The sequence below is a fragment of the Aureococcus anophagefferens genome (genome assembly GCF_000186865.1).
Source record: "Aureococcus anophagefferens unplaced genomic scaffold AURANscaffold_2, whole genome shotgun sequence".
NCBI lineage: Eukaryota > Pelagophyceae > Pelagomonadales > Pelagomonadaceae > Aureococcus > Aureococcus anophagefferens.
The window spans coordinates 2,534,066-2,557,468 of record NW_008705562.1 but is presented as its reverse complement, the minus strand read 5'-3'; the positions used below and the strand labels follow the sequence as shown (position 1 = coordinate 2,557,468).

Here is a 23,403-nt window from a genome sequence, read left to right as displayed (position 1 = left end):
CGAGTGGACGGGCGCCTGGTCCGACGGGTCGGAGCTGTGGAAGACGCACCCGAAGGTCGCGAAGCGGTGCGGCGTCGACCCGGCGAAGCCCGACGACGACGGCGTCTTCTGGATCGAGTACGGCGACTTTCTCAAATACTACGACTCCGTGGACGTGCTCAAGAAGTCGGAGGACCTCCACGACATCTACCTCGACACGCACGAGAGCTGGCGGTGCTGCGGGCCGTGCCGCGGGCTCGTCGAGGGCTGCTGCTGCTACTACGCGGCGTGCCGCGGCGGCTTCAAGCTCTGCTGCGGCCGGGAGACGGGCGACGAGACCGTCGCCGCGGCGCCGAAGCGGGACTGCTGCTGCCCGGGCGGGAAGAAGCCCGCGAGGGACGTCGAGGCGGGGTAATTGGTTGCTATCCCGTTCGACCGTTAGGCGCGTCCCTCGCCCTAGTCGCTCGCCGCCGGCGCGGTCTCCTCCGGCGCGTCGTCGCCGCCGGCGAGGGCCTTGAAGGCGAAGGCGCCGGCGATGACGGCGGCCACCGCGAGCGCGCCCTTGGTCCCCGCGGCGACGAGCGCGGACATGATCGCGCCCGCGACGAGCACGCCGGCGAAGATGGCGGAGAGCGCCTCGGACAGGGGCATGCCGAGGACGAAGGCGACCATGGCGCCCGTCCAGGCGCCCGTGCCCGGGAAGGGCACGCCCACGAACGCCGCGAGCGCGGACCAGCGCGCGTTCCCGGAGACCGCGTCCGACTTCGACCGCGCCTTCGACAGGGGCTTGTCCAGGATCTTCTGCACGAGGGGCGACCGGAGCGCGAGGAGCAGGGGCAGGATCGGCGCCATGTTGCCGATGACGCAGAGCACGAAGACCTTGGCGATGGGCAGGCCCATGAGCGCGCCGATCGGGATCGCGCCGCGGAGCTCGACGACGGGCATGGCGCTGATGAGCGCGATGATCCACGCGTCGCTGAAGCCCGACAGGCGCAGCTTGTCCGCGACGACGTCGCCGAGGTGCGACGCGCTCGCCGGGCCCGGCGCGAGCAGCGTCGCCGCCGCGACGGCGGCGACGGCCGTCGGGCGCAGCGGCGGCAGGGCGAGCTTCGGCGCGCGGATCGTCGGGGCTGCGACGCGCGGCATCGGCACGCGCAGCGCGCAGGCCGAGGCCGCGCAGGCGAGGACGAGCGCGATTCGAGGCGCCATTTTCAAGCGCTCGACGGGCCAAATGAATAGCAAGAGAAGTTGTGTGAACCACTCATTTCGTTCACAAGGTGAAGTCTTTAGTGCCGCTTGTTCACACGCCCTCTCCGCCACTCACGCCTCTACAACACCGTGAACGCGCCGCTCACGCCTATGCGCAGCGCTTCCGTGTCGGGATCGGCTGCCCTGCTGGCGCCTTTCCAGGGCTTCCAGCGCGTCGAAATGCCGTCGCATACCTTCCGCGCCCCACGGCAACTCCCGGGGCTGCCCCGCGGCCTTGCCGTGCGCGACGGCGGCGTGTTCCTGTCGTCGTCGTGGGCTGCCTCGCGCCGACATGGACGCCGCGGCCGACGACAGCGACGAATTCGTCGTGTGCCTGTCGCCGCCGCCGTTGATGCGGCTCGGGACGTCGTCCCGAGGCCAGCCTCCAAGTCGCCGATGATCCGCGGGGCGTCTCGTGACGTCGTCGCCGCGCGCGCCGCAACCCCGCGGCCCCGAGCACAAGCCCTCGCAGACGAGCGGCGAGGAATTGATCCGCATCGGCGCGCCCATGTCGTCGAAGGCGTCCTCCGGGCCGCCGATGACGTGGTCCACGTCCGTGGCGCGCGGCGAGACATCGTTGCCGCGCGCGGCGGCGCGCGCGCGCACGGCGCGCGCGCGCGCGCCCATGTGTCGGCCGAAGATCCACGACTATGTGCGCTTCGAAATCTATTTCGCACGCAGAACAAGACGCCGCGCGTGTCCAAGAGGCTACAGCCTCGTCCGCGCGGCCTCGGTGCAATCCTCCCCGCGCGAAGCGCGGTAGAAATTTTGAGCAGCATCTTCGAAACTTCGTCGTAATCGCGTAGTTAGCTGTCCATGCGCCTCCGCGTGGCGGCCAGCTCCGACCCCGCGCGCAGCGCGCTAGAAAAATTGGAGCTCGTCGTCGCAGCTGCGCGCGCGCCGGCACTTGCAGTCGTGGCACACCGCTCAGGGACGGCATCGTGCACTCAAGTTCGGATCAAGCAAGCCTCCTACTTTCCCTTTCCTTTCTTTTTAAATCTTTTTAAAATTCCCTTCTCGTGCATCTGTTCCCGGCCGCTCGCGGACGACGCGGCTGGCGTTTGAAGAGCTCGATCACGTCTCGATCGCTGCCGCTTTGGCCTTTGCCACAGATCGATCGGGACCAGTCCGGACTGCGGCGGACCGGTCCCGCGCGCGTCGCGACGATGCGCGCCACCAGTTCAGCGACGATGCACAATGATAACGACGCCACCACGGTCACGTTCTACCCCATCAGCGTCGAATGCGCGGCGCACACGTGCTTGTGCGAGCACCAGGACGCGCCGCCCAGCCTCGCGCCGCGGACGGCGCGCGGCTTCGAGTCCTACGACGCCATGAACTGGCCCATCGTCAAGCTCTGGGGCCGGCTCGACAGCCACCAGCCCTGCGCCGTCTACGTGCACGGCTGCTTCCCCTACTTTTACGCGGCGCCGCTCGAAGACGACGACGCCGCGCGCCGCTTGTTCGCGGACCCGATGCGCCGCCGCGAGCTCTGCCGCCGGGTGGCCAAAAGCCTCGACGCGGCCCTGCGCGGCAACGACAGCGGCCAGGACAACGGCACGTGCGCGCGCGTGCGGGCCGTGACGTCCGCGCTGCTCACGCCGTTCTACGGCTACGCCTCTGAGCCCGCGCACTTTCTGCGAGTGGCGCTCTACCGGCCCGGCGACGTCGACGTGCGCCGCGCGGCGCGGCTGCTCCTCGAGGGCCACCTCGTCGAGCTCGAGGGCCGGCCCCTCAAACTACAGCCCTACGAGTCGCACGTGAACCACCACATGCGGTTCTTCGCCGACTGCGGCGCGCGCGCGCTCGCGCCGCTCGCGCTCCAGAACCCCACGTTCCGCCACGCGCCGCCGGCGGCGGCCGGCGACGGCGGACGCCGCTGGACGGCGGAGCGCGTGCGCGGCCTCGGCCTCGGGTCCCGTCGCAGGCGGCGCGGCGCCGCGGACGCCGTCGAGATCGACGTCGCGTACGGTTCCGTCGCGCCCGCGGCCGCGCGCTCCGACGGCCGGCCCGCGGCGACCTACGCCGTGCCGGCCCTCCGCGACCTCTTCGACGAGGAGGCCGCGCGGCTCCGGGCCGACGGCTTCGACGAGGCCGCCGTCGAGGACGCGCTCAAAGTCGACGCGTGCTGGCTGAGCCCGGCGCTGTCGCCGTCGCCGCCGAAGCCCGTCACGCTCGGCGCCGCGGCGCCGGCGGAGCAGGCCAAGTGGAACGCCGCCCTCGAGGCCCTCCGCGCGGCGCCGCCGGAGGTCTCCGGCGACGACCGCGGCGGCGGCGAAATCTCGGCGTCGCAGCTCGACGCCGACGACGAGCGCCGCCGGTCGTCGCAGTGCTGCGAGGACGCGGACGAGGACGAGGGCGAGCGCCGGGAGAAGGAGCGGCAGACGCAGCACGACCGGGACAGCGACGAGGACGAGGCGGAGTACGAGCGGCGCATGACGCAGCACGAACGGGACGACGACGACGACGACGACGTCGACGACGACGACGAGGAGGCGGAGGCGCCGCGCGCGGACGAGGACGAGGACGACGACGCGCCGCCCGTCTACGCCACCTACGAGTCGGACGACGACGACGACGTCGGCGAGCCCTGGTCGCCGACGTCGCCGACGTCGCCCGGCGACGGCCCCCGGTCGCCGGCGTCGCCCCCCGGCCGCGGCGTCACGCTCACGCCGTCCGCGCCGCCGCCGACGGCCGCGGCCGTGCGCGCGTGGCTGACGACGGAGGTCGCGCCGCGGCCCCTCTTCTACGGCGACCCGCGGGACGTGCCGCGGCGGATCAAGGCCCTGAAGAGCGGCCGCGTCGACGACGCGGCGCGGCGCGCGACGGCGGCGCCGCCGGACGCGGACCTCGAGCACTGGCGCCGCCTGGAGACGCGCTTCGCGGACCGCGTCGGGCGCTGGCGGCGGCGCTTCTGGCGCGGGCGCGTCGTCCTCGCGCCCGTGGCGGACCCGCCGTCGCGCGCGCGCGTCGCGGCGACCGTCGGCGCGGCGGCGCCGCGGGACCCGCGCGCGTCCGAGGCGTCGTTCCTCACGCCCGTCGACGCACTGCGCACGCCGAAGAGCACGGGGCCCGGCAGCGGCGCGCGCGACGGCGCGACGATGCGCGTCGGCGGCCGGGGCGAGCCCGGCGCGTCGCTGCTCGCGCTCGAGGTCGCGGCGGCGTGCGCGCCCGGCCGCGCGCGGAGCGCGGCGGCCGCGGACGCGATCCTGTGCGCCTGCTGGCGCTACCGGGACCACCACCTCGCCGAGAGCGAGGACGACGCGATCGGCGCCATCGCCGTCGGCGCGGCGCCGCTCCCGGGCGTCGAGGTCGTACCGACGGAGCTCGCGCTGCTCCTCCGGCTGGAAGAACTCACCAAGACGCTGGACCCGGACGTGCTCCTGGGCTGGGACGCGGCGCGCGAGTCCTGGGGCTACGTCGTCGCCCGCGCGAAGGCGCTCCGGCTCGCCGCCTTCGACCAGCGGCTCTCGCGCGACGCGAAACTCCCGCGCAAAAGAACGTTCTTCGGCGGCGAGTTCCGCGGCCGCACGCTCGTCGGCGGCTGGTGCGCCGTGCGCGGCGACGACCAGCTGACGAGTTTGCTCAATGCGGACCTGCCCGCGGTCCTGCGCCACGTCCTCGGCGAGGCGCTGCCGGCCTACACGGCGGCGGACGTCGCGCGAAGGCTCGCGCGCGGCGCCGCCGCGGCCGCGCGCGCGGCGGCCGTCGCCCACGTCGCCGCGACGTGCCGCGCCTGCCTCGACGTCGTCACGGCGCTCGACGTGCTCGGCCGCAACCTCGCCATCGCGCGCCTCTTCGGCATGCCCTTGGACGACGCGCTGTCGCGCGGCTCGCAGCACCGCGTCGAAGCCGTGCTCTTCCCCGTGTCCAAGCCGCGCCGCGGCCGCAACCCGGCGGCCTTCGTCGACGGCAACGGCGACGAGGGGCCGCCGGCGGGCGAGACCTGGTACGCGCTGCGGTCGCCGGACGGCCCCGCGGTCGCGAACCAGCCCGCGCTCGAAGTCGTCGCGCTGAACCTCGAGCCCGTCTCCGCGGTCTACACGGAGCCCGTCGCCTGCCTCGACTTCCAGTCCCTCTACCCGAGCATGGTCATCGCCCACAATCTGTGCTTCTCGACCTGCATCTGCAAGCTCCGCGGCGCCGCGCGGCCGCCGGCCGCGCGCGAGGACGACGACGACGGCAGCTCCACGGACGGCGACGTCGACGACCGGGAGGGGCAGGCGCTCGACCGCGGGGAGCGCAAGGACTGGCGAGCGCCGGGCGCGACCGACGTCGCCGAGGGCGCGGGCATCACGACGGGCCGCCTCGGCGTCGCCGCGCGGTGGCCCGAGGCGCTCGCGCGGCGGGGCCTCCTCGCCGCGGAGGCCGACGGCGCGCGCGCGTACGTCGCGCCCAACGGCGCCGTCTTCGCGCCCAAGGCACACCGCGAGGGCGTGCTGCCGCGCATGCTGCGCGAGATCCTGGCCGCGCGCATCATGACGAAGCAGGCGCTGAAGCGCGCGCGGGGGAAGCGGCGGGGCACGCTCGCGCGGGTCTTGGACGCGCGGCAGCTCGCGCTCAAGCTGCTGGCCAACGTGACCTACGGCTACACGGCGGCGAGCTTCAGCGGGCGCCAGCCCTGCGCGGACCTCGCCGACGCCATCGTCGACTCCGGGCGGAAGACGCTCGAGGCCGCGATCCACGTCGCGGGCGGCTACGGCGCGGAGCTTCCCGTGAAGTACGGCGACACGGACTCCATCTTCGTCGAGTGCCGCGGCATGAGCGTCGAGGGCGCCCGGGAGCACGCGCTGCGGCGCATCAAGGACGTCGTCGACGCCGGCACGCCGCCGGGCGTGGAATTGAAGTTCGAGTACGTCTTCGACGGTTGTGTTTTAGTCACCAAGAAGCGCTACGTCGGCTACGCGGTCGAGGACCCGGGCGGCGCGCCCCATTTACTGGTCAAGGGCCTCGAGGTCAAGACGCGGGACAACTGCGACTTCGTGCGCCACCGTCTCGAAGTCTGCGTGCGCGAGCTGCTGCGGCACCGCGACCTGAGCCTCGTGAAGCGGCGCGTGCTCGAGACGATGGAGGGCGTCGACGCGGCGAGCCTGCGGGACCTGATCCTGTGGCGCAAGTACCGGGGCAGCGGCAAGTACCGGTCGACGAACTACCCGCTCGTCCACGTCGTCGAGGACCTCGACAAGCGGGGCAACGCGACGCAGCCCGGCGAGCGCGTGCCCTGCGTCGTCGTCCGCGCCGACGGCCGCTCCCTGAAGCTCTACCAGCGCCAGCGCCTCGCGACGCACGCGCCGGCGCTCCTCCACGACATCGACCGCGACTACTACGTTGAGAAGCTCTTCCTGCCGCCGCTGTCGCGCTTCCTCGAGCTCGCGGGCGTCGACGTCTTCGCGTGGATCGCGGACTGGCGGTCGGGCGCGCGGCGCCGCGGCGACGACGCGCGGCGGCGCGCGCTCCCGGGCGGCCGCGGCACGCAGGGCCGCATCACGGCCTTCTTCCACTCGAACAAGTGCGCGAACTGCGGCGCCGTCGTCGACGGCGACAAACGCGCGGCGCGGGACGGCCGCGTGCTCTGCGACGACTGCGCCGCGGGGCCCGACGCCATCGCCTACGACCACTTCGCCCGCGTCCACGCGCTCCAGCGGCGCCAGGCGGGCCTCGCGCGCGTCGCCGCGGCCCACGCGGGCGCCGACGCGGGCTGGGCGCGGCGCCACGCGGACGCGCCGGCCTGCGCGTCCCTCGACGGCGCCGTGGCCTTCGAGCGCCGCCGCGTCGAGGCCGCGCTCGCCGCCGCGCACGGCGCCGAGACGCCCCTCGCGCTCGTGTCGGCCCTCGACGCCACGCGGAAGCGGCGGCGGGAGAGCTAAAACTGTACGGCGGCGCAGTCGAAGCCGTGGCGGACGGGCAGCGTCTTCCGGAGCGCCTCGGCGACGGCGGGGAACGCCGCCTTGACGTCGCGCATGTCGTAGGGGTCCGCGACGGTGTCGAAGAGCAGCCGCGTGTAGCCGTCGGCGTCCGGCGGCGGCACCGTCGACGGCGCGTAGGGGCACGCGCCGGCGCAGCAGACGAACTTGAAGGTGCCCTCGGCGAATCGCGCGACCGCCAAACGGAAGTCGAACGCGTCGCTCTCGACCTCGTCGAGGCGGCGGTCCGACTCGGGGAAGGAGGAGCTGCGCAGGCCCGAATGGACGACCGTGCGGTTCCGCGCCGCCTCGGGCGCGCCCTCGAGGAGCCCGCGCATCGACGCCGCGGTCGCGCCCGGCGGCGCCGCGACGCCCGCCCAGTCCAACGCCGTCGCGCCGAGGTCGATGATCGCCGCGGGCGCCGCGATCGTGCGGTTCCTCGCGACGGCGCCGCCGGAGCAGACGAGGGGCACGGACACGGCGCCCTGCCAGGGCTTCGACTTGTCCGTGCCGCCGTGGTCGTCGAGCATCTCGCCGTGGTCGCTGAAGAGGCAGACGACGAGCTCGCCCGGCGCGTTGCGCTCCGCCGCCGCGACGACGGCCCCGAAGTGCTCGTCGAGCCGCTCGAGCTCCGCGGCGTAGTCGCAGCGCGTCCGGTTCAGGCCCGGGCCGTTCGACGCGTCGCAGTGGGGCCGCGGCGACCCGGGCTCGTCGACGGCGTCCGGGTAGTCGCCGCGGTCGACGCGGTAGGCCTCGGGCACGGCGAAGGGGTTGTGCGGCCCGGGGAAGGACACCCACAGAAAAAAAGGCGCGTCGGCCGGCGCGCGGTCGAGCAGCGCGACGGCGTTGCGCGCCGTCCAGTCGTCCTCGTAGAGCCCCGCCGGAAACGCGGCCGCGTCGGCGCACGTCGCCGCGTCGCCCCGGAGGCACGCCGCGTGCGCCGCGAAGGCGTTGACCGTCGACCCGTTGGCGAGCGCGACCGTCGTGGCGTTGAGCATGTAGCCGTAGGCCTCGTGGGGCTCCGGGTACGACGAGATCACGTCGAGCTTCCCCGAGTAGCGGATGCCGTCGCTGAAGCCGAGCTCGCGCATGTGGTACGTGTCGCTCGCGTTCCTCGTCGAGTGGTTCAGGTGGTAGCCGAGCTGGGACAGCTTCGTCAGGTCGTCCTTGCCCGTGGTCATCGTGTGGTAGCCGCTGGCGCGGAGCAGCGAGAAGTACGTCGGGATGGTCACGTCGTAGTCGTTCGCGCCGTTCGTCGCCGTGCCCGCGTCGTCGTAGTCGCGCATCGACGCCATGCAGGACCGCGACGGCGCGCAGACGACGGCCTGGACGTAGGCGTGCTCGAAGCGCGTGCCCTCGGCGGCGAGGCGCCGCAGGTTCGGGAGTTCGAGGTCCACGGCCTCCTCGTGCGCGCGGCCAAAAGAGTCCCAGTCGAAGCGCCACTGGTCCGGCATCAAGAATAAGATCGAGGGCCTGGTTGCGGAGGCCTCTGCGGGCCTTGTTGCGGACGCCAGCACGGCGCTGAAGATGCTCGGCCAGAGCCGGTAACAAGAGCACACCATTGCGAACACTTACAAGTGGCAAATTTGGGGCAAAGCAGCCAAAGCTGAAGCGGCTGCCCACCTCGGTGACGACGATGGCCGACGATCCGGAGCCTGAGGACGTCGACGAGCGTCCGCGCGGCATCCTCATGCTGCTGAGCGTGTGCTGCTGCCTGAATCGAAGAAAAGCTCCGGAGGCGGAGACGCTGGATATCTACGTCACCTCGGACACGTCGCGGCTGCTCGGCGACGGCTCGACGGAGGACTACAAGCCGCCGGCGGACTACACGAGCGAGGCCGTCGACGGCAAGGAAGCGGCCGCCAAGGAGTGCGCCGGCGTGTCCGTCAAGGAGCGGACCAATGTGCTGCGCGCGGGCGACGACGCGGCGCGCGCGGGCGACGACGCGGCGGCCGCGGCGTCCGGCGGACCCAGCGCCGAGGACGAGTGCTCCGGCGTCAGCGTCGCCGCGCGGTCGCAGCAGCTGCGCCGGGAGGTCGCCGGCGAGGCCGCGCCGCCGCCCAAGAAGAACAAGGCCTGGTCCGCGGCCGCGTCGAAGCTCGCGACGAAGAAGAGCGAGGTGGCCTGCGGGTTTTGCGGCCTCGCGGTCCCCAGTTCCGAGGCCGCGTCCCACCGGGGCCTGAGCTTCCACCCGTCCTGCTTCCGCTGCGGGTCCTGCGGCAAGTCGCTCGTCGGCGTGCAGCACGGCACGCTCGACGACGACGACCTCCTGCTCTGCGACGAGGCGTCGGCCGCGCGGCGCACGGTGTCGTGCCTCGCGCGCGCGAGGGACAAGGCGCATCGCGCGGGCGCCGCGAGGGAGGCGGCGAACCAGCGGCCCTCGGAGACGGACCTGACCGTCGCCCGGGCCGCCAAGGAGCAGGCCATCGAGGTCATCGGCGACGACCTGGAGCGGATCGTGCGAGGTATGGCGCCGACGTGCGCGCTGTGCGGCGGACCGTTCGGCCCAAAGGACAAGCTGTTCATCCAGGGCATGGTGAAGATCCACGTCTCCTGCTCCGCCGCCGACGACCGACCCAGGGCCGTGGCGCTCACGCCCGCGCAGGCCCTCAAGTCCGCGCCGGCGACGCTGATCCTGAAGCTGCGGCCGAAGGCGACGGGCAGGACCGCGACGTTCTTCCTCGCGCGGTCCGAGCGCCAGCCCGACGCGAACGGCGTGATCTTCGCGCCCGACGCCGACGCGCGCGCGCCGGCGGCGCGCAAGGCGGCGACGGACGCGCTCGCGGACGGCGCGGAGCTCCGGGCCGTCGGCGAGTTGGGCGCGGTGCTCGCGGAGGACGTCGCGACGCTCGACGGCGCTTCCCTCGCCGGCGCGCTCGCCTGGTCGTCGGCGGGGCTGGTCTGGCGCCTCGCGTGCGACTTCGCGCACGACGCGGCCGCGGGGACGATCCGCGCGACGTCCGCGCGGCTGAGCGTCGACGATCCGGAGCTGTAAGCCTTCCTTGTGACGCGGGTTGGAGTCAACCAGCCTTAGGAGTGCGCGAACTCACGCGCCCGGCGCGGGCGGGCGCGGCGTCGGCTTCCAGCCGGCCTCCAGGTTCGCGAGCCGCGCGAACAGGCGGGACTCGGTCTCCGCGCGCGTGAGCGCGGCCTCCCAGAGGCCGTCGCGCTCGTCGAGCGCGCTGCGGAGCACCTGGTCGTGGTCGGCCTGGCGCGTCGGCGCCGCGACGGGCGCCGGCGCCCGATCGGCGTCCTCGCGGAGCTTCGCGTTCTCGCGCTCGAGGCTGCGCACGAGCCGCTCGAGCTCGAGGATCCGCGATCGGTCCGCCTCCGCCTGGGCCTTCGCCGCTTCCGCCTTGGCCGCGGCCTCCGACTTCTCGCCCGCCTTTGACTTCGTCTCGACGACTTTGAGTTTCTTGGCGACGGGCGCCGGCGTCGCCGCCGGGACCCGCTCTTCCAGCGCCTCGGCGCACGACCGCGTTTTGACCTGAGCCTCCTCGCTGGACTCTTTCTCTTTCGCGCAGGCGACGATGTGTTCGGGAAAGTGCTCCCGGGCGACAGCCGTCAAGCTCTTGTAGCGGTCGCCGCCGCAGGGAGGGTGGTAGTAGTGATCGACATGGTTCTCCTTCCCGTGCCGCCGCGGTATCGACTCTACGACCCAGCCGTCGGCTTCCATCTTGGCCAAGAGGGACGATCTGTCGACACGGTTGAGATGATGATGATGATGATGAGGCTTTGGCTCCTTGACGCGCTGCTGCGCCGCTACCTTGGCCCCGCGCGTCTCGCGAGCATCGCTGGGCGCGCGTTTGACCTTCTTTCGCTGCTGCTCATCCTCGTCCGCGGCGCGCATCTTGCCGGCCGCCTTCCGCGGAGGGAGCGTCCGACGCACTTCTTTCTCGTCCTCCTGCGGCTCCGGGCCCGCTCGCCAATCGTTCCGCGTCTCCTCGTCGAGGGCCTGCCATCGCTCGCTGGCCTTCCTCATACGAAGATGAAGGCGCTCCCGCGCGCTCAGCTCCGCCATGTCACCTAGCTCCTCGTCGATGGACGCCCGCTGCGAATCCCAGAATCCGTAAAACCCTCGGTGCGTGTGTCCGCCCTTTGGCGCCGTCGGCGCCTCCTCCTCACGTTTCGCACAACGCGCCTCCTTTTGCTTTGGTCGACGCAGCCGAATCTCTCGGTCGATCCACTCCGTGTCGCCATCCGAGAAGGCGACGAGCCAACGCGTCTCTTTCTTCGTGTCGACCTTCCTTATCTGCCCGTCGAACCATTTCGAGCCGCCGCGCCAGCGCGCCTCGACGGCGTCTCCCACTCGAAACTCGTCGACCTCGCACGCAACGGTTTTATCGCCGTCGACCGCGCCGCCGCAATCGTCGCAGCGCCACGACTCGGAGAGATTCCGTGTGCAGCCGGGATGGATCGCGCTCTGCCCGCACGAACTGCACGCGATCAGTCGCCACTCGCGCTGGTCCCCGACGCCGCGCGTGCTCATGAACCCGGACGTATCGAATCCGGGGCCGCGCGGCGACTTGCACTTCTTGGCCGTGCACATGCGCCGGACGACCATCAGTTCGTCGGTCTCGTCCATCCACGCCGGGATCGTCGCGTCCGGCTCGACTCCGAGGGCCGCCACGTGCGACAAGAAGCTGTCGTCGTCGCTGCGACACGAAGGGCAGCTGAAGAATTTGCCAGCAGCGGCGGCGGTGGATTGGAGGCACGAGGTACACACGGCAGCGCCGCAGCAAGGGAGCTTGGACTCCAAGTCCTCGGAGGCGCAGACGATGCATACCATGGAGATGGACCGGCGCGGCGTGCACTCGAGGTCCAATTCCGTAGTGAGCTCGGGGCCCGAGACGGATGTCGTGGAGGCGGGGGTCGAGGAGGAGCGCAGCGTCATCTTCTTGCTCACCTCGAGGTTCTCCGGCCTAAGGTTCCGCCGACCATCGGGCCCCAGGTCCACCGTCCAGCGCCCCTCGTGGCCTCGGGCGACAATCATACCAAATTTCCCGTCAACGCTCCCACCGGTGCCTTTGACGCGCACACGTGCGCCGAGCTGGTGCTCGTCCATCGCCTCGACGCGGGGCAGCCTCTCGATCGCGCGCGAGATGTTCGAACCTGGGCTTCAAGGCGCTTCAAGTTGAACTCGCCGGCGAGACGTTGAGCTGGAACGATCTCGTTGCAATGGGACGAGGCATTCAGCTCGGCTACGAGCCGGACGTCATCGACCTCTGCGGCGTCGACGATGCGCCGACCATCGGCGTCGACAATGCGCCGACCATCGACGCCTACGATTCCAGCTCCGACGACGAGCCGATCGCGTTGAGCGCCGCGCGCAAGCGGCTCGCGCCCGCCAATGCGCCCGCGCCCACCGACGCGCCGCGGTTCGCGCCGGCGAGCGAGGCCTTCGACGACTCGGTGGCGCCGCCGGTCGACGCCTTCAACGACTTCTCCGCCGGCGGCATGACCTTCGAGTCCTTCGCGCCGAAGAAGACGAAGAAGCCCGCGGCGCAGAAGGCGGCGGAGCGGAAGCCGAAGGCGGAGAAGAAGCCCGCGGCGGCGAAGCGCGAGCGCGGCGAGACGGCCAAGGCCGCGGACGCGGCGAAGAAGACGAGCAAGGCGTCGCGGCGCCACGAGCGCGTGGAGCGGAACGCGAAGCTGCGATCCGGCGAACTCGCGCTGCCGAAGCCCGTCGTCGACTTCGACGGCGCCAGGGCCGCGACGATGCTCAAGATGGTGCGCCGCGGCGTCGACGTGCACCTGCCCCGGGGCCGGCCGCCCTACCGGTCCCAGCTCCAGGTCATCGACGGCGCGCTGCGGGCCGCGGAGGCGTCGCGGAGCGCGTTCCTCGAGTCGCCGACGGGCACGGGCAAGACGCTCGCGGCGCTCGCCGCGGCGCTCGCCTGGCAGCGCGCCAACTACGACGCGACGCCGACGCGCGTCGTCTGGGTCGCGCGGACCCACGACCAGCTCCAGCACGCGGTCCGCGAGTACGAGCGGAGCTGCCCCTACCGGCCGCTCATGAGCCTGAGGCTCTCGCGCGAGCGCTTCTGCCTCCACCCGGACATCGCGACGGCGCCGAACAAGGCCGAGGCCTGCGAGGAGGCGACGAAGATCCAGAAGAACGCGAACAAGCGGGGCCGCTTCGACGTGAAAAACTCCGGCTGCGGGCACCTCGACACGGCGGAGAAGATCGGCTACCCGCAATCCCAAAAATGGCGGCCCCACTTCCGCCTCGGCGGGAAGATGAACGTCTGGGACATCGAGGACGCCGTGAAGGAGGGCCAGGCGACGCACGTCTGCCCGTTCCACATGGCGCAGGACCAGATCCAGGAGGGCGCGTCGCTGATCTTCGTGACGTACCAGCAGCTCGTCGAGCCCATCACGCGGCGCGCGGGCGGCCTCGAGCAGGTCTTCGAGGACGCCCTAGTCGTCGTCGACGAGGCGCACAACCTGCCGCAGGTCGCGCGCGACGCCGCGTCGTACGACGTCACGGAGGACCGGCTCGCGGACCTCGTGCGCACGCTCGAGGAGTTCGTGCCCTACCTCGACGAGCACGACGAGGCCCAGGCCATGCTGCGGTCGCTCATCGCGCCGCCGGGCGGCGATGCGCCGTCCGAGGCGCCGGAGGACGCCGCCGCCGCGCCGAAGAAGAAGAAGAAGGCGAAGAAGCGGCCGCTCCTCTTCGAGGCGACGGCGCGCGGCGGCCCGCTCGTGGCGCTGCTGGGCTGGCTGCGGGCCGCGAAGGACGGCGACGCGGCGCCGCTGCCGCCCGCGGCGGCCGCGCGCGACGGCGACGCGCGCGAGCGGGTCTGGGGCGGCGCGGCCGCCGCGGAGCTCGTGCGCGACGTCGTCGGCCTGCGCTCCGCGGACCGCGTCGACGAGAACACGAAGATCCTCTGGAAGCTGCGGAAGACGCTCATCGACGAGGGCCTGGAGAGCGGCGCGGTGCGGTCCGACACGATCAACGACCTCGAGCAGATCCTCGTGAAGCTCCGCTACCTCCTCGAGCCCGCGGCGGCGCGCCACTACCGCCTCATCTGCCGCAGCGAGCCGCGGGTCGCGCCCAAGGCGCCCTGGCAGCCGACGCGGCGCGGCCCCGCGCGCGGCGGCCGCGGCGGCCGCGGCGGCCGCGGCGGCCGCGGCCGCGAGTCCAAGGCCGCGCGCGACGCGCGCGAGCGGGTCGAGGAGGCCGAGCGCGCGGCGGCGGCGCGGCGCGTCGAGACGGGCTGCGACGCGGACCGCAAGCTCACGCTGCGCTTCGTCTGCCTCCAGGGCAGCGTCGCGATGACGCAGCTCACGCGCGGCCAGCGCGCCGCGGGCTTGGGCGAGGCGAACTACGTGCGGCCCGCGCGGAGCCTGCTCATGCTCTCGGGCACGCTGCGGCCCTGCGACCTGCTCGCCGAGGAGCTGGGCCTCGACCTCGGGCCGCCGGACCGCCTCCTGCCGACGCGCTTCGCCGCCGCCGCGGACGAGAACGTCGACGGCGGCGGCGCCGCGGCGCCCGCGGACGACGGGCCGCCCCTGTCGCAGTGCTACGCCGTGCACGCCGTGGCGGCGTGCCACCTGCCGGCCATCGCGTCGTCGCTCCTGCCGCTCCACCTGCCCGTCGCGTCGGGCGTCGATCTGGACGCGTCGTACAAGAACGCGACGGCGGAGCCGGACGCGCCGGCGACGCGGCGCTACTACGACGCCCTCGCGACGGCGCTCCTCGGCGTGGCGTCGGCGGCGCCCCACGGCGTCCTCGTCTTCTTCAAGTCCTACCGCCTGCTGGAGCTCGCGCTGAAGCGGTGGACCGAGACGGGCGGCCTCGCGCGGCTCCGGGCGGAGAAGGACGTCCACGTCGAGTCGCGGGACCTGAGCGGCGACTCCTTCGACGCCATGGTCGCCGAGTACCGCGCCGCCGCGGCGAGCGCGCGCGGCGCGCTGCTCCTCGCCGTCATGCGCGGGCGGGCCGCCGAGGGCGCGGACTTCAAGGACGACGCCGCGCGCTGCGTCTGCATCGTCGGCGTGCCCTACCCGCCGCGCTTCGACGCGAACACGCGCCTCAAGATCGAGCACGACGGCCGCGACCGGGGGGAGACGTGGTACCGCGCGGAGGCGTACCGCAACGTCAACCAGGCCGCGGGCCGCCTCATCCGACACGCGAAGGACTTCGGCGCGTTGGTGCTGCTGGACCGCGCGCTGACCGCGAATTCCATGATGTCCGAGTGGTACGCGGACCGCCTCGCGACGCTCGGCGGGGCGACGGAGCTCCACAACCGGCTCCGCGCGTTCTTCGCGGCCAAGAACGCGGGCGACGGCACGCGCGCGGCGCCCTGCGACCTGACGGGGACCGCCGCGGCGGTGCCGCCGTCGGACGCGGAGCGCGCGCGCGAGGCGCGCCTCCAGCGCTTCGCCGCGTAAAGTAAGACCCAAGAAGAGGGCCTTCGGACGCCATGGGACGGTCGTGGGAGCGTCGTGGTTGAAGCGGTCGTTGCCGGCGTCGAGCAGCTCGCGAGGAGCTCGGTCGGAGATAGATCGGGCTGACGCGGCTTTACGACGTCGTTCGGAGCCGCGCGGCCGCCGATCGAAGCGACGATGGCGCGGCGTCGCGCGCTGGCGTGCGTGCTCGTCGTCGCCGCGGCGTCGGCGCTCGCGCCGCCGCTGGCGCTGCCGCGGGTCGAGCTCTACCTCGACCTGCGCATGACGATCCGCCGGCCGCTCGACGCCATCTCGACGATCAACCAGAGCCCGAGCGGCGTGATCATGTGGGAGTCGGCGAGCGCGCCGGCGCACGACCCGGAGCTCGACGGGCTCAACGTGCTCGCCGTGGACCCGGGCTCGCGGAACATCGACGGCCTACCGGCCGTGCGGCCCGTCGCGGGCGGGCCCGAGGTGTCGCTCTTCGAGCCGCCCTTCGACCCGGACCGGGTCATCAGCGCCTGCTCGCCGGGGCACACGGTGCTCGTGGACTCCGACGCGGCGGTCTGGACCGACGAGACGCTGCCGCTCGTCGAAGTTTTGGCGGCGGCGGCCGCGGGGTCCGCGCGCGTGCTCGTGTCGCTCTACGACAAGGCCATGCTCAGCGCCTGCTGCGAGAAGCTCGTGCTCGGGAGCCTGACGGGGAGCGGCCTCGTGTCGCTCGGCGGCGGCGAGGACGCGCCGGGCGAGCCCGGGTCCATCGGCGTCGCTTTGCCGCCGGACCCGTCGCTCTGGAAGCTCGCGAAGACGTACGCGAGCGGCTGACATCCGACGGCGGGCGCTTGTACATAACTATGCATAGATGTGTGTTACGCGTTCAGGTGGCTCTTCGGGCCGTTGACCTTCTCGAGGCGAGCCACGTCGCGGTCGTTGACGGAGTTCCGGTGGCCGCAGCCCTGGGGGTCCTCGCAGCGGCAGTCGCCGCGGCAGCGCGCCTCGACCTTGGGCACGTGGCGGATGCCGCAGCCCTTCATGGCGTCGTCGAACTCCTCCTTGTACTTGAGGCAGACGTTGTAGGGGTGGAAGACGCAGCCGACGATGCGCTTCCACCGCGTGTGGTCCCCGGGCGTCGCGGCCGTGAACATGCGCCGGCCGAAGCGGCGGATCTGGTCCCAGACGCCGTTCTCCTCGTAGCGCAGTTTGACCAGGGCCTCGGGGTTGCCCTTGAAGTCCCAGTACTTTTTCGGCGCGAGGACGACGGGCTCGATGATGTCGAGCGTCGCCTTCACGAGGGCTTTGGGCGCGACGATCCAGCGGTCGCAGATGCCGCCGTAGTCCTGGGCGTCGGGGACCCAGACGTACTCCAGCGGGTATATCGCTAAATCGACGTTGCACGTGTAGAACTGGTCCGTCCGCGTGATCACGAAGCGGTCGTAGCGCTCCAGCAGGCGGTACTCGTCGATCTTCCGCGCGAAGACCCACTTGAGGTAGGGCACGATGACGCCGTTGCCGTGCAGCCCCGCCGCGCCGCCGAAGACCATCTCGTGCGACTTCGTGTTGTTCCGCGCGATCGCGCGCCACGTGCCGTCGCCGCCCATCGAGTCGAGCGCGTCGCTCCAGTCCGCGAAGTCGCGCACCTCCCAGATGTACTTGGCGCGCGCGTAGAGGGACACGCCCGCCTTGGCGGCCGTGGCGCCGAGGAGGAGCGCCAGGTCCGCGCCGTTGGGCTCGAGCAGGCGGTCGTAGAGCGTCTGCCACGTGTTCTCGCCGCCGCGCGCGCTGCCCATGAGCACGACGAGCGTGCTCGCGTTCGACGCCGGCCGGTCGCCGCCGCCGACGCCCAACGCCTCCATGTCCGCCGTGCGGAAGCCCGTGTCCACGTCCGACGCCGGGTGGGCCGCCGTGCTCGAGTTCGCCGTCGGCGGGTCCAGCCGCCGCCGGCCGTACTTCGGCGGGCACGGTTCGCCGGCCGCGAGCCAGGAGACGAGGCTCAGCAGGAGGAGCGCCATGGGCCCGTCGCGGCGGCGCGCGCGGCGACGCGCAGCCCAGCGGGCAGCCCTTGTTACGCGTCGACGGTCGCGTCCGCGGAGCGCTTGAGCCTGTGTCCGAGATTTGATGTTGGTGATGCCGCTCTTGCCGATGGCCCGCGTGAGCTTCTTGCTGATCGCGCAATCATGATGGCTCGACCGCTGCTGCGCCTCGTCGCGCTCGCCGCGGCGAGCAGCGCGCTGCATGCCAACTGGTTCCGGCGGCGCGGCTCCAAGTACCCGCTGCGCCAGATCGCGCAGCGCATCGGCGTCGGCGCGCCGTGGACGGCGCCGAAGTTCGTCTGGGCCTTCGCCTGGCGGTCGCACCGGCGGCTGCTGCCGCTCCTGCATCGCTGGGACGACGCGGCGCCGGAGAACACGTGCGTGAACCTCCAGGTGCTCTGGCTCAAGGCCATCGCCGGCGACCGCGCGGCCTACGAGCTGCTGCCGCGCGGCACGCGGACGGCCGTGCGCTGGCCGTTCCGCCTGCTCTACCCGCGGCTGCACCACCAGAACGTGCTCCTGCGGTCCGCGTACCTCGACGACGCGGTGCTCGGCGAGCTCGCGGGTTTGGACCCCGCGGACTGCGCCGTCGTCGCCCTCGGCGCGGGGTTCTGCACGCGGGCCGCGCGGCTCTTCGGCGACACGGCGCATCGCACCGCGGAGTTGGACCTCCCGGCCGTCGTCGCCCAGAAGCGGGCGCTCGCGGCGCGCTACGAGACCCACGCGCCCGCGGACGCCTACGTGCCCGCGGACCTCGCGGCCGACGGCGTCGCCGCGGCGCTCGACGACGCGGTCCGCGGGCGCTCGCACGTCGTCTTCGTCCTGGAGGCGCTGCTCATCTACCTCGAGGACGACGCGGCGCGGCGGCTCCTGCGGGCGGCCCGCGCGACGAACGCGACGTCCGTGTCTCTGTGCTTCGCGGACCGCCTGCCCATGCCGGGCGTCGACGAGGCCGACGCGCGCGCGGTCCTCGCGGACGCCGGCTTCGAGCTCGGCGACTACCTCCCCAAGCCCGGCCTCGCGCGCCACATGGGGGTCGCGAGGCGCGTGGGTTAATACGCCTCCACGAGCGCGACGTCCGTCAGCGTGCGCGCGAGGAGCCACGTTTCCGATTCCGGGTCGTGCTTTTCGAGGAGCACCTCCGTGAAGTCGTCCTGGTTGAACGTGACGGCCGCGACGGCCGCGGGCGGGTCGAAGCGGCCGCCGACCCACGTGCCGCACTCGTCGTCGGCGCGCACGCCGCAGCACGCGCCCTCCTCGCCGGAGAAGAGCATGCTGTGCGCGTCCCAGCCCGGGTTGTTGTCGTACTTGGCGTCCGCCGCGGAGCCGGATTCGACGGCGCCCGCCGGCGCGATCTCGGCGCCCGCGGCGTCGAAGAATCGCAGGCCCGACACGTCCCAGCGGCTCACGGACTCGACCGGGGGCCGGATGCGCCATTGCGCCGAGGGCTTCCCCGCCTGGTCGAGCAGGAACTGTGCGCGCGCGGCCTGCGCGACGCCGCCGAACGGCGGGTCGACGTGCTCGACGTGCTGGAATTCTTTGACGAAATCGCTAAAGGCCATGAAGAAGATGCCGTCGTTCTCCCGGCCGTCGTCGAAGGGCCGGCGCGCGAGGGACTCGTCGGCGCGGATCGCGTCGAGCGCCGCCTTGACCTCCGGCCGCTCGCTCCAGAGCGGCGAACCGTCGGACCAGTCGCCCGTCCACTCGCCGTCGCTGCCCCAGGGGTTCCGCAGCTGGACGAGCTCGACGCCTGCGGTGTCGCCGTGCCAGATCACGGTGTAGGCGTGGGAATCCACGAGGCCGCTGCCGGAGCCCTTGAAGAAGGAGCGGACGCCGCCGCTCGCGCCGCCCTCGCCGGCGCCGCCGCAGGTGCACGCGCAGCCCCGGCCGAAGACGGCCCGCAACAGGTCCGGCGCCGCGTCGCGCGAGACGGCCCAGGGGTCGTCGCCCGTCCACTGGAGCACGTGCTTCGCGAGGCCGCCGTGGGAGTCGGACCCCGTGAGCGCCTTGAGGCAGTAGAGGTGGCAGCCCTCGTCGACGGTCCGCGCGTGCTGTCCGAGCCGGTCGCGGTCGTCGCCGTTCAGGTCGTACCACGTGAGCCACTTGGCCAAGGCCTTGGCGATGAGCGGCACGTACATCTCGTGCGCCTGCCGCGAGTGCATGTCGAAGAGCGCGCCGTTCGCGCAGAAGACGCGGTCGTCGACGGGCACGTAGAGCGGCCGGCCCTCGACGAAGAGGCGCACGGAGTAGCAGCCCTGGTCGTTGGGCTCGGCCGGCGACACCATGGACGCGACGACGTCGGGCGCGGCCTGGATCGCCGCGCAGACGGTCGCGCAGAGCCAGCAGTTGCTCAGGCCGCCCTGGTCCACGTCGGTGATGGAGAGCCGGTCGTAGACCTTGGGCTCACACCCCTCGGCGACGTCGCGGAAGCGCCTCCACGCGCCGCCGTCGACGAAGGACGGGCCCGGCCAGAAGACGGAGCAGTACGCGTCGGCGCTCGCGGACCGCCGCGCGAGCGGGCTCGACGCCTCCGCGACGGCGTCCGGGAACGAGCCGTTCGGATTGAAATCGGGGTCCTCGAAGGCGACGCCCTGCGCTTCGCAGAAGGCGATGACCGCCGGCGCGGGATCGCGCTCGAAGAAGATGCCGGCCTCGGGGCCGCGCCACTGGCGGCCGTGCTCCTCGAGGAGCGCCACGAGCGGCGACGGCTCCGGAGGCGCTTCTTCTTCCGCCGCCGCGGACGACGACGCGCCACCACCCATCGGCAGCGAAGAGCAGCGCTCTATAGCGCCACCGGAAGCACCATCGTGTTCAGCAAAATCAACGAGACCTTCACTACAGGACAATCCAGGGTAAACACCAACCTCAACGTGCGCGACGCACCGACGCCAGCTAGCCGTGGGGCGGCGGGAAAGTTACGTGGGTGGCTCTGTCTGGTCCCGTCCGTGTCCGTGAAACTCGAAACGGCGTAGTTTGGTGCGGTTTCAGCCGTGGAGTGACATATCGAGACGTCAAGTACAATCTGCTTAAGTCACTATATGGGCATGTTTCACCCCCGTATGGCGACCCTTTGCAGGCTCGAGGATCGTTCGGCGGTCCAGAGCAGCGGTCAGCATCGACATCGAGTGCGCGGACCGCAAGTGCTCTCAGCGAGGGCCGGACGTCGACGCGCTGGCCGCCGACGGCTCCCGCAGGCGCTCGCGGCCGAAGGCGTCGGCGCGCGGCCGCGGCCGACCACGGCGCCCCGGCGCCGCGGAGCGTCGCCGACAGGCCGGCCATATCATAGTATCCGGTCACTGGGCCGTCGCCGCGGCGGCCCGACGCCCTGCGGGCCCGCTCGGGCCTCCGGCGCCGAAACCGGCGCGCCGCGCGACGGCGCTCGAGCCGTGACCGCGCGGCCATCCGGCGCCTCCGACGAGCACCGGTGCCTCGCACGGCCTCGCGGTATACATGCGCGGCCTCGGTCCAGCGCAGGCGCCCGGCGGCAGCGCTGCGCGTGCGAACGGGCGGGTTTCGTTCGCGAGAGCGTCTCACGAGCCATCTCTAGCGACCGCTCGTTCGTCGCGCGACGGCGGCCTCCGCACGGATAACTCGGTCCAGAGGTGCGCGGTGTGATGGGCTTTCGGGCGCATCCGGGGGCGCGGCGGCGCGCGGCGCTGGCGTCGAGATTGCTCGCCGTGACGTACCGCTGGACGGTCCTTGAGACTTCTCGTGAGGTGCCGCGGGGGGTGTTTTGCAGTGCAGATTTCATCAAAAACGCTGAACTTCAGCGAATTTTGGCGAAGCGCGTCGACGTCGGCCGGGAAAACTCCCTGTAGTGGACTTTAGCAACGCGGGGCGCTGGACAAATCCGGGCCCTATTCTGCGAGGTCTTCACCCGACTTCGGATTCATCTCGGACATTTCAAACTTCCCGCGCGCCCGAACACGTTCTTGCAGTCGGATTTCTCGCAGAATAGGGCCGAAATCGAGAGCTCTCGCGGCCATCTCTACGCTCGTGGTACTCGTTTGGACCCCTCCAGCCGTCAAATTTCGCCAAAAAAGACCGGTGTTTACCCTGGATTGTCCTGTACTTCCTTCAACTACGAGACCTTCAACTCATGAGGGGAGAAGCATGGAGAGCCTCTCTTTGCATTTGGCTGCCGCGCGGCGTTCGACGGGGCCATGGTCACGGGAACATGCGTCTGAATGCCGGGCGCGCCCTCTCTCCAGGAGTGTGCGCCGTGACCATGGCCGCGTCGGCGGTCGATTTTTATGTGCACGCGAACTCGCTACTTTTCGACATGCTCTCTGACCGCCAGAGCAGCACTTTTTGGGCTTCGGGCAGCGTGCTGGCTGGCGCGGAGGCTCGGGGTACACGTCTGGTGCCCTCGGGCTGCTCAGTTGCTGGTTTGGCTCGAAGGACGTGCGACACGCGCGCGCGGCCGCGCGGCCGCGCGCGACGCGGTTTCAGCCCGAACATGTCAGATCGACTTCCTCGGCTCCTCTGGGCCAGCCCTTGTGGCAGGGCGCTCGCGGGTCGATGGCGGACGATCCCTGCTGCTGCGCGGGGCTGCCCGGGCCGCTCACGGGCCGGGGGAGGGGCGTCGCGTCGGTCAAATCGGTCCTCCGAAACCGCTCGCGTTCTCAGCGAATCGCAATCTAGACGATGCCGCTCCTTCGCCGATGGCAGCCCCCATGTGCGCGCTATGCGCAGTCCCAGCGATCTTGCACGCGGGGGCGCGCGCGCGGTGGTAGGCGCGCTCGACTAAATTTAATGCGTCCATGCCGTCTCGGCGCTTCTCGGCCCGAAATCAGCGGAACCAAATACATACAGCGAGCCGATGAGCGGAACCAAACACATACAGCGAGCCGCAACGAAATAAACCGCAACGGATGGGCAATCTCAGTGGTGCTTCCCCCCTCCTCTTCAACTCTTTAGCAACGGACACGAGGCCGGGCGCAGCGGCCTCGCGCGGACGCAGCCGCGGTTGTGCGGGACGGCCCGTCGCACGAAGTCCTCGGCCTCGAACGCGAAGGGGTTGCAGGCCGCCGTCCGGTGGTTCGTGCGATTGCACGCGCGCGTGGCGAAGATGCCGCACGCGCTCCGCGCGGCCGCCATGCCGCCGAAGAGCAGGCTCTCGGCCTCGTCGCGCGGGAGGACGCGAGCCATGTCGACGTCGCCGCCGCAGCTGGGAAGCGCGGCCAGGCTCGACGCGACGTCGGCGAGCGCCGGGTAGCGGGCCTGCACGACGACGTCCGGGCGCACCCACGCGACCCATTCGTAGCGCGCGCCGCGCCTCGCCTCGAGCGTCCGAAGCTCCTGGCCGAGGCGTTCGAGCAGCGCGTGCTGGCCGATGGCGCGGCCGAGTGTCGTGTCGTTGCCGAGGTGCCGCGCGAAGCGCTTGCGGCAGCCGACCTGCGCCACGAGGCAGTCGCCCTCGCAGTCGAGGCGCGGCACGAGCACCGCGCCTCGGAACCGCGCGTACGTCTCGAGCTTCGCAAGTAGCTTCGACTCGTTGTGGTGCCACGTCTGGTGTTTTCCCTCCGTCGTCTTAAAGTAGGCGAAGAGGTCGGCTTCCATGGGCTTCGCGAGCTTCTCGACGAGCTCGTCGAAGCAGCAGAGAAATGTTCTGGCACCGCCGCCGAGGAGGACGATGCTTCCGGCATCGGGCGCGCCGGCGCCGACGCACAGCAGCAGCGTTGCGACGCTAAATGCTGCCGCATGACGCATTGGAAATACGTACGGTGGCTGACAACAGAGTGCGGTGCAGGCTTGCAGGTGCCAGGATTGACGACGCCGCTGGCATAATCTGCGGCTAGCTCGGCTTGTGCATGCCCGCGCTCACTCCATTATGGGCTGCCCCC

The 23,403-nt window shown here is 71.8% G+C and overlaps 5 protein-coding genes across 5 annotated transcripts; 3 read left to right on the top strand and 2 right to left on the bottom strand.

Annotated features, from left to right (window-relative positions):
• Window positions 1-546: 546 nt before the first annotated feature.
• Window positions 547-942, bottom strand: AURANDRAFT_16315 (hypothetical protein; the record flags this gene model as incomplete). Its single annotated transcript, XM_009034891.1, has 1 exon — window positions 547-942. A coding segment is annotated over one exon (396 nt), but the record flags the coding sequence as incomplete, so codon positions are not given.
• A 4,016-nt stretch (window positions 943-4,958) lies between these two features.
• AURANDRAFT_16778 (hypothetical protein) lies at window positions 4,959-5,354 on the top strand (the record flags this gene model as incomplete). The annotated part of the gene is made up of 2 exons (XM_009035060.1): window positions 4,959-5,093; window positions 5,172-5,354. Coding segments are annotated over 2 exons (318 nt in total), but the record flags the coding sequence as incomplete, so codon positions are not given.
• A 321-nt stretch (window positions 5,355-5,675) lies between these two features.
• On the top strand, window positions 5,676-6,254 carry AURANDRAFT_20460 (hypothetical protein; the record flags this gene model as incomplete). The annotated part of the gene is made up of 1 exon (XM_009035061.1): window positions 5,676-6,254. A coding segment is annotated over one exon (579 nt), but the record flags the coding sequence as incomplete, so codon positions are not given.
• A 2,512-nt stretch (window positions 6,255-8,766) lies between these two features.
• AURANDRAFT_61360 (hypothetical protein) lies at window positions 8,767-19,771 on the top strand (the record flags this gene model as incomplete). The annotated part of the gene is made up of 7 exons (XM_009035062.1): window positions 8,767-10,121; window positions 12,425-15,470; window positions 15,792-16,336; window positions 17,045-17,173; window positions 17,752-18,604; window positions 19,427-19,464; window positions 19,642-19,771. 7 exons carry the CDS (start codon window positions 8,767-8,769, stop codon window positions 19,769-19,771), a joined length of 6,096 nt encoding a protein of 2,031 aa, XP_009033310.1.
• Window positions 19,772-22,465: 2,694 nt separating this feature from the next.
• AURANDRAFT_61359 (hypothetical protein) lies at window positions 22,466-23,269 on the bottom strand (the record flags this gene model as incomplete). The annotated part of the gene is made up of 1 exon (XM_009034890.1): window positions 22,466-23,269. The coding sequence occupies one exon, from the start codon at window positions 23,267-23,269 to the stop codon at window positions 22,466-22,468; it is 804 nt and encodes a 267-aa protein (XP_009033138.1).
• Window positions 23,270-23,403: the final 134 nt, after the last annotated feature.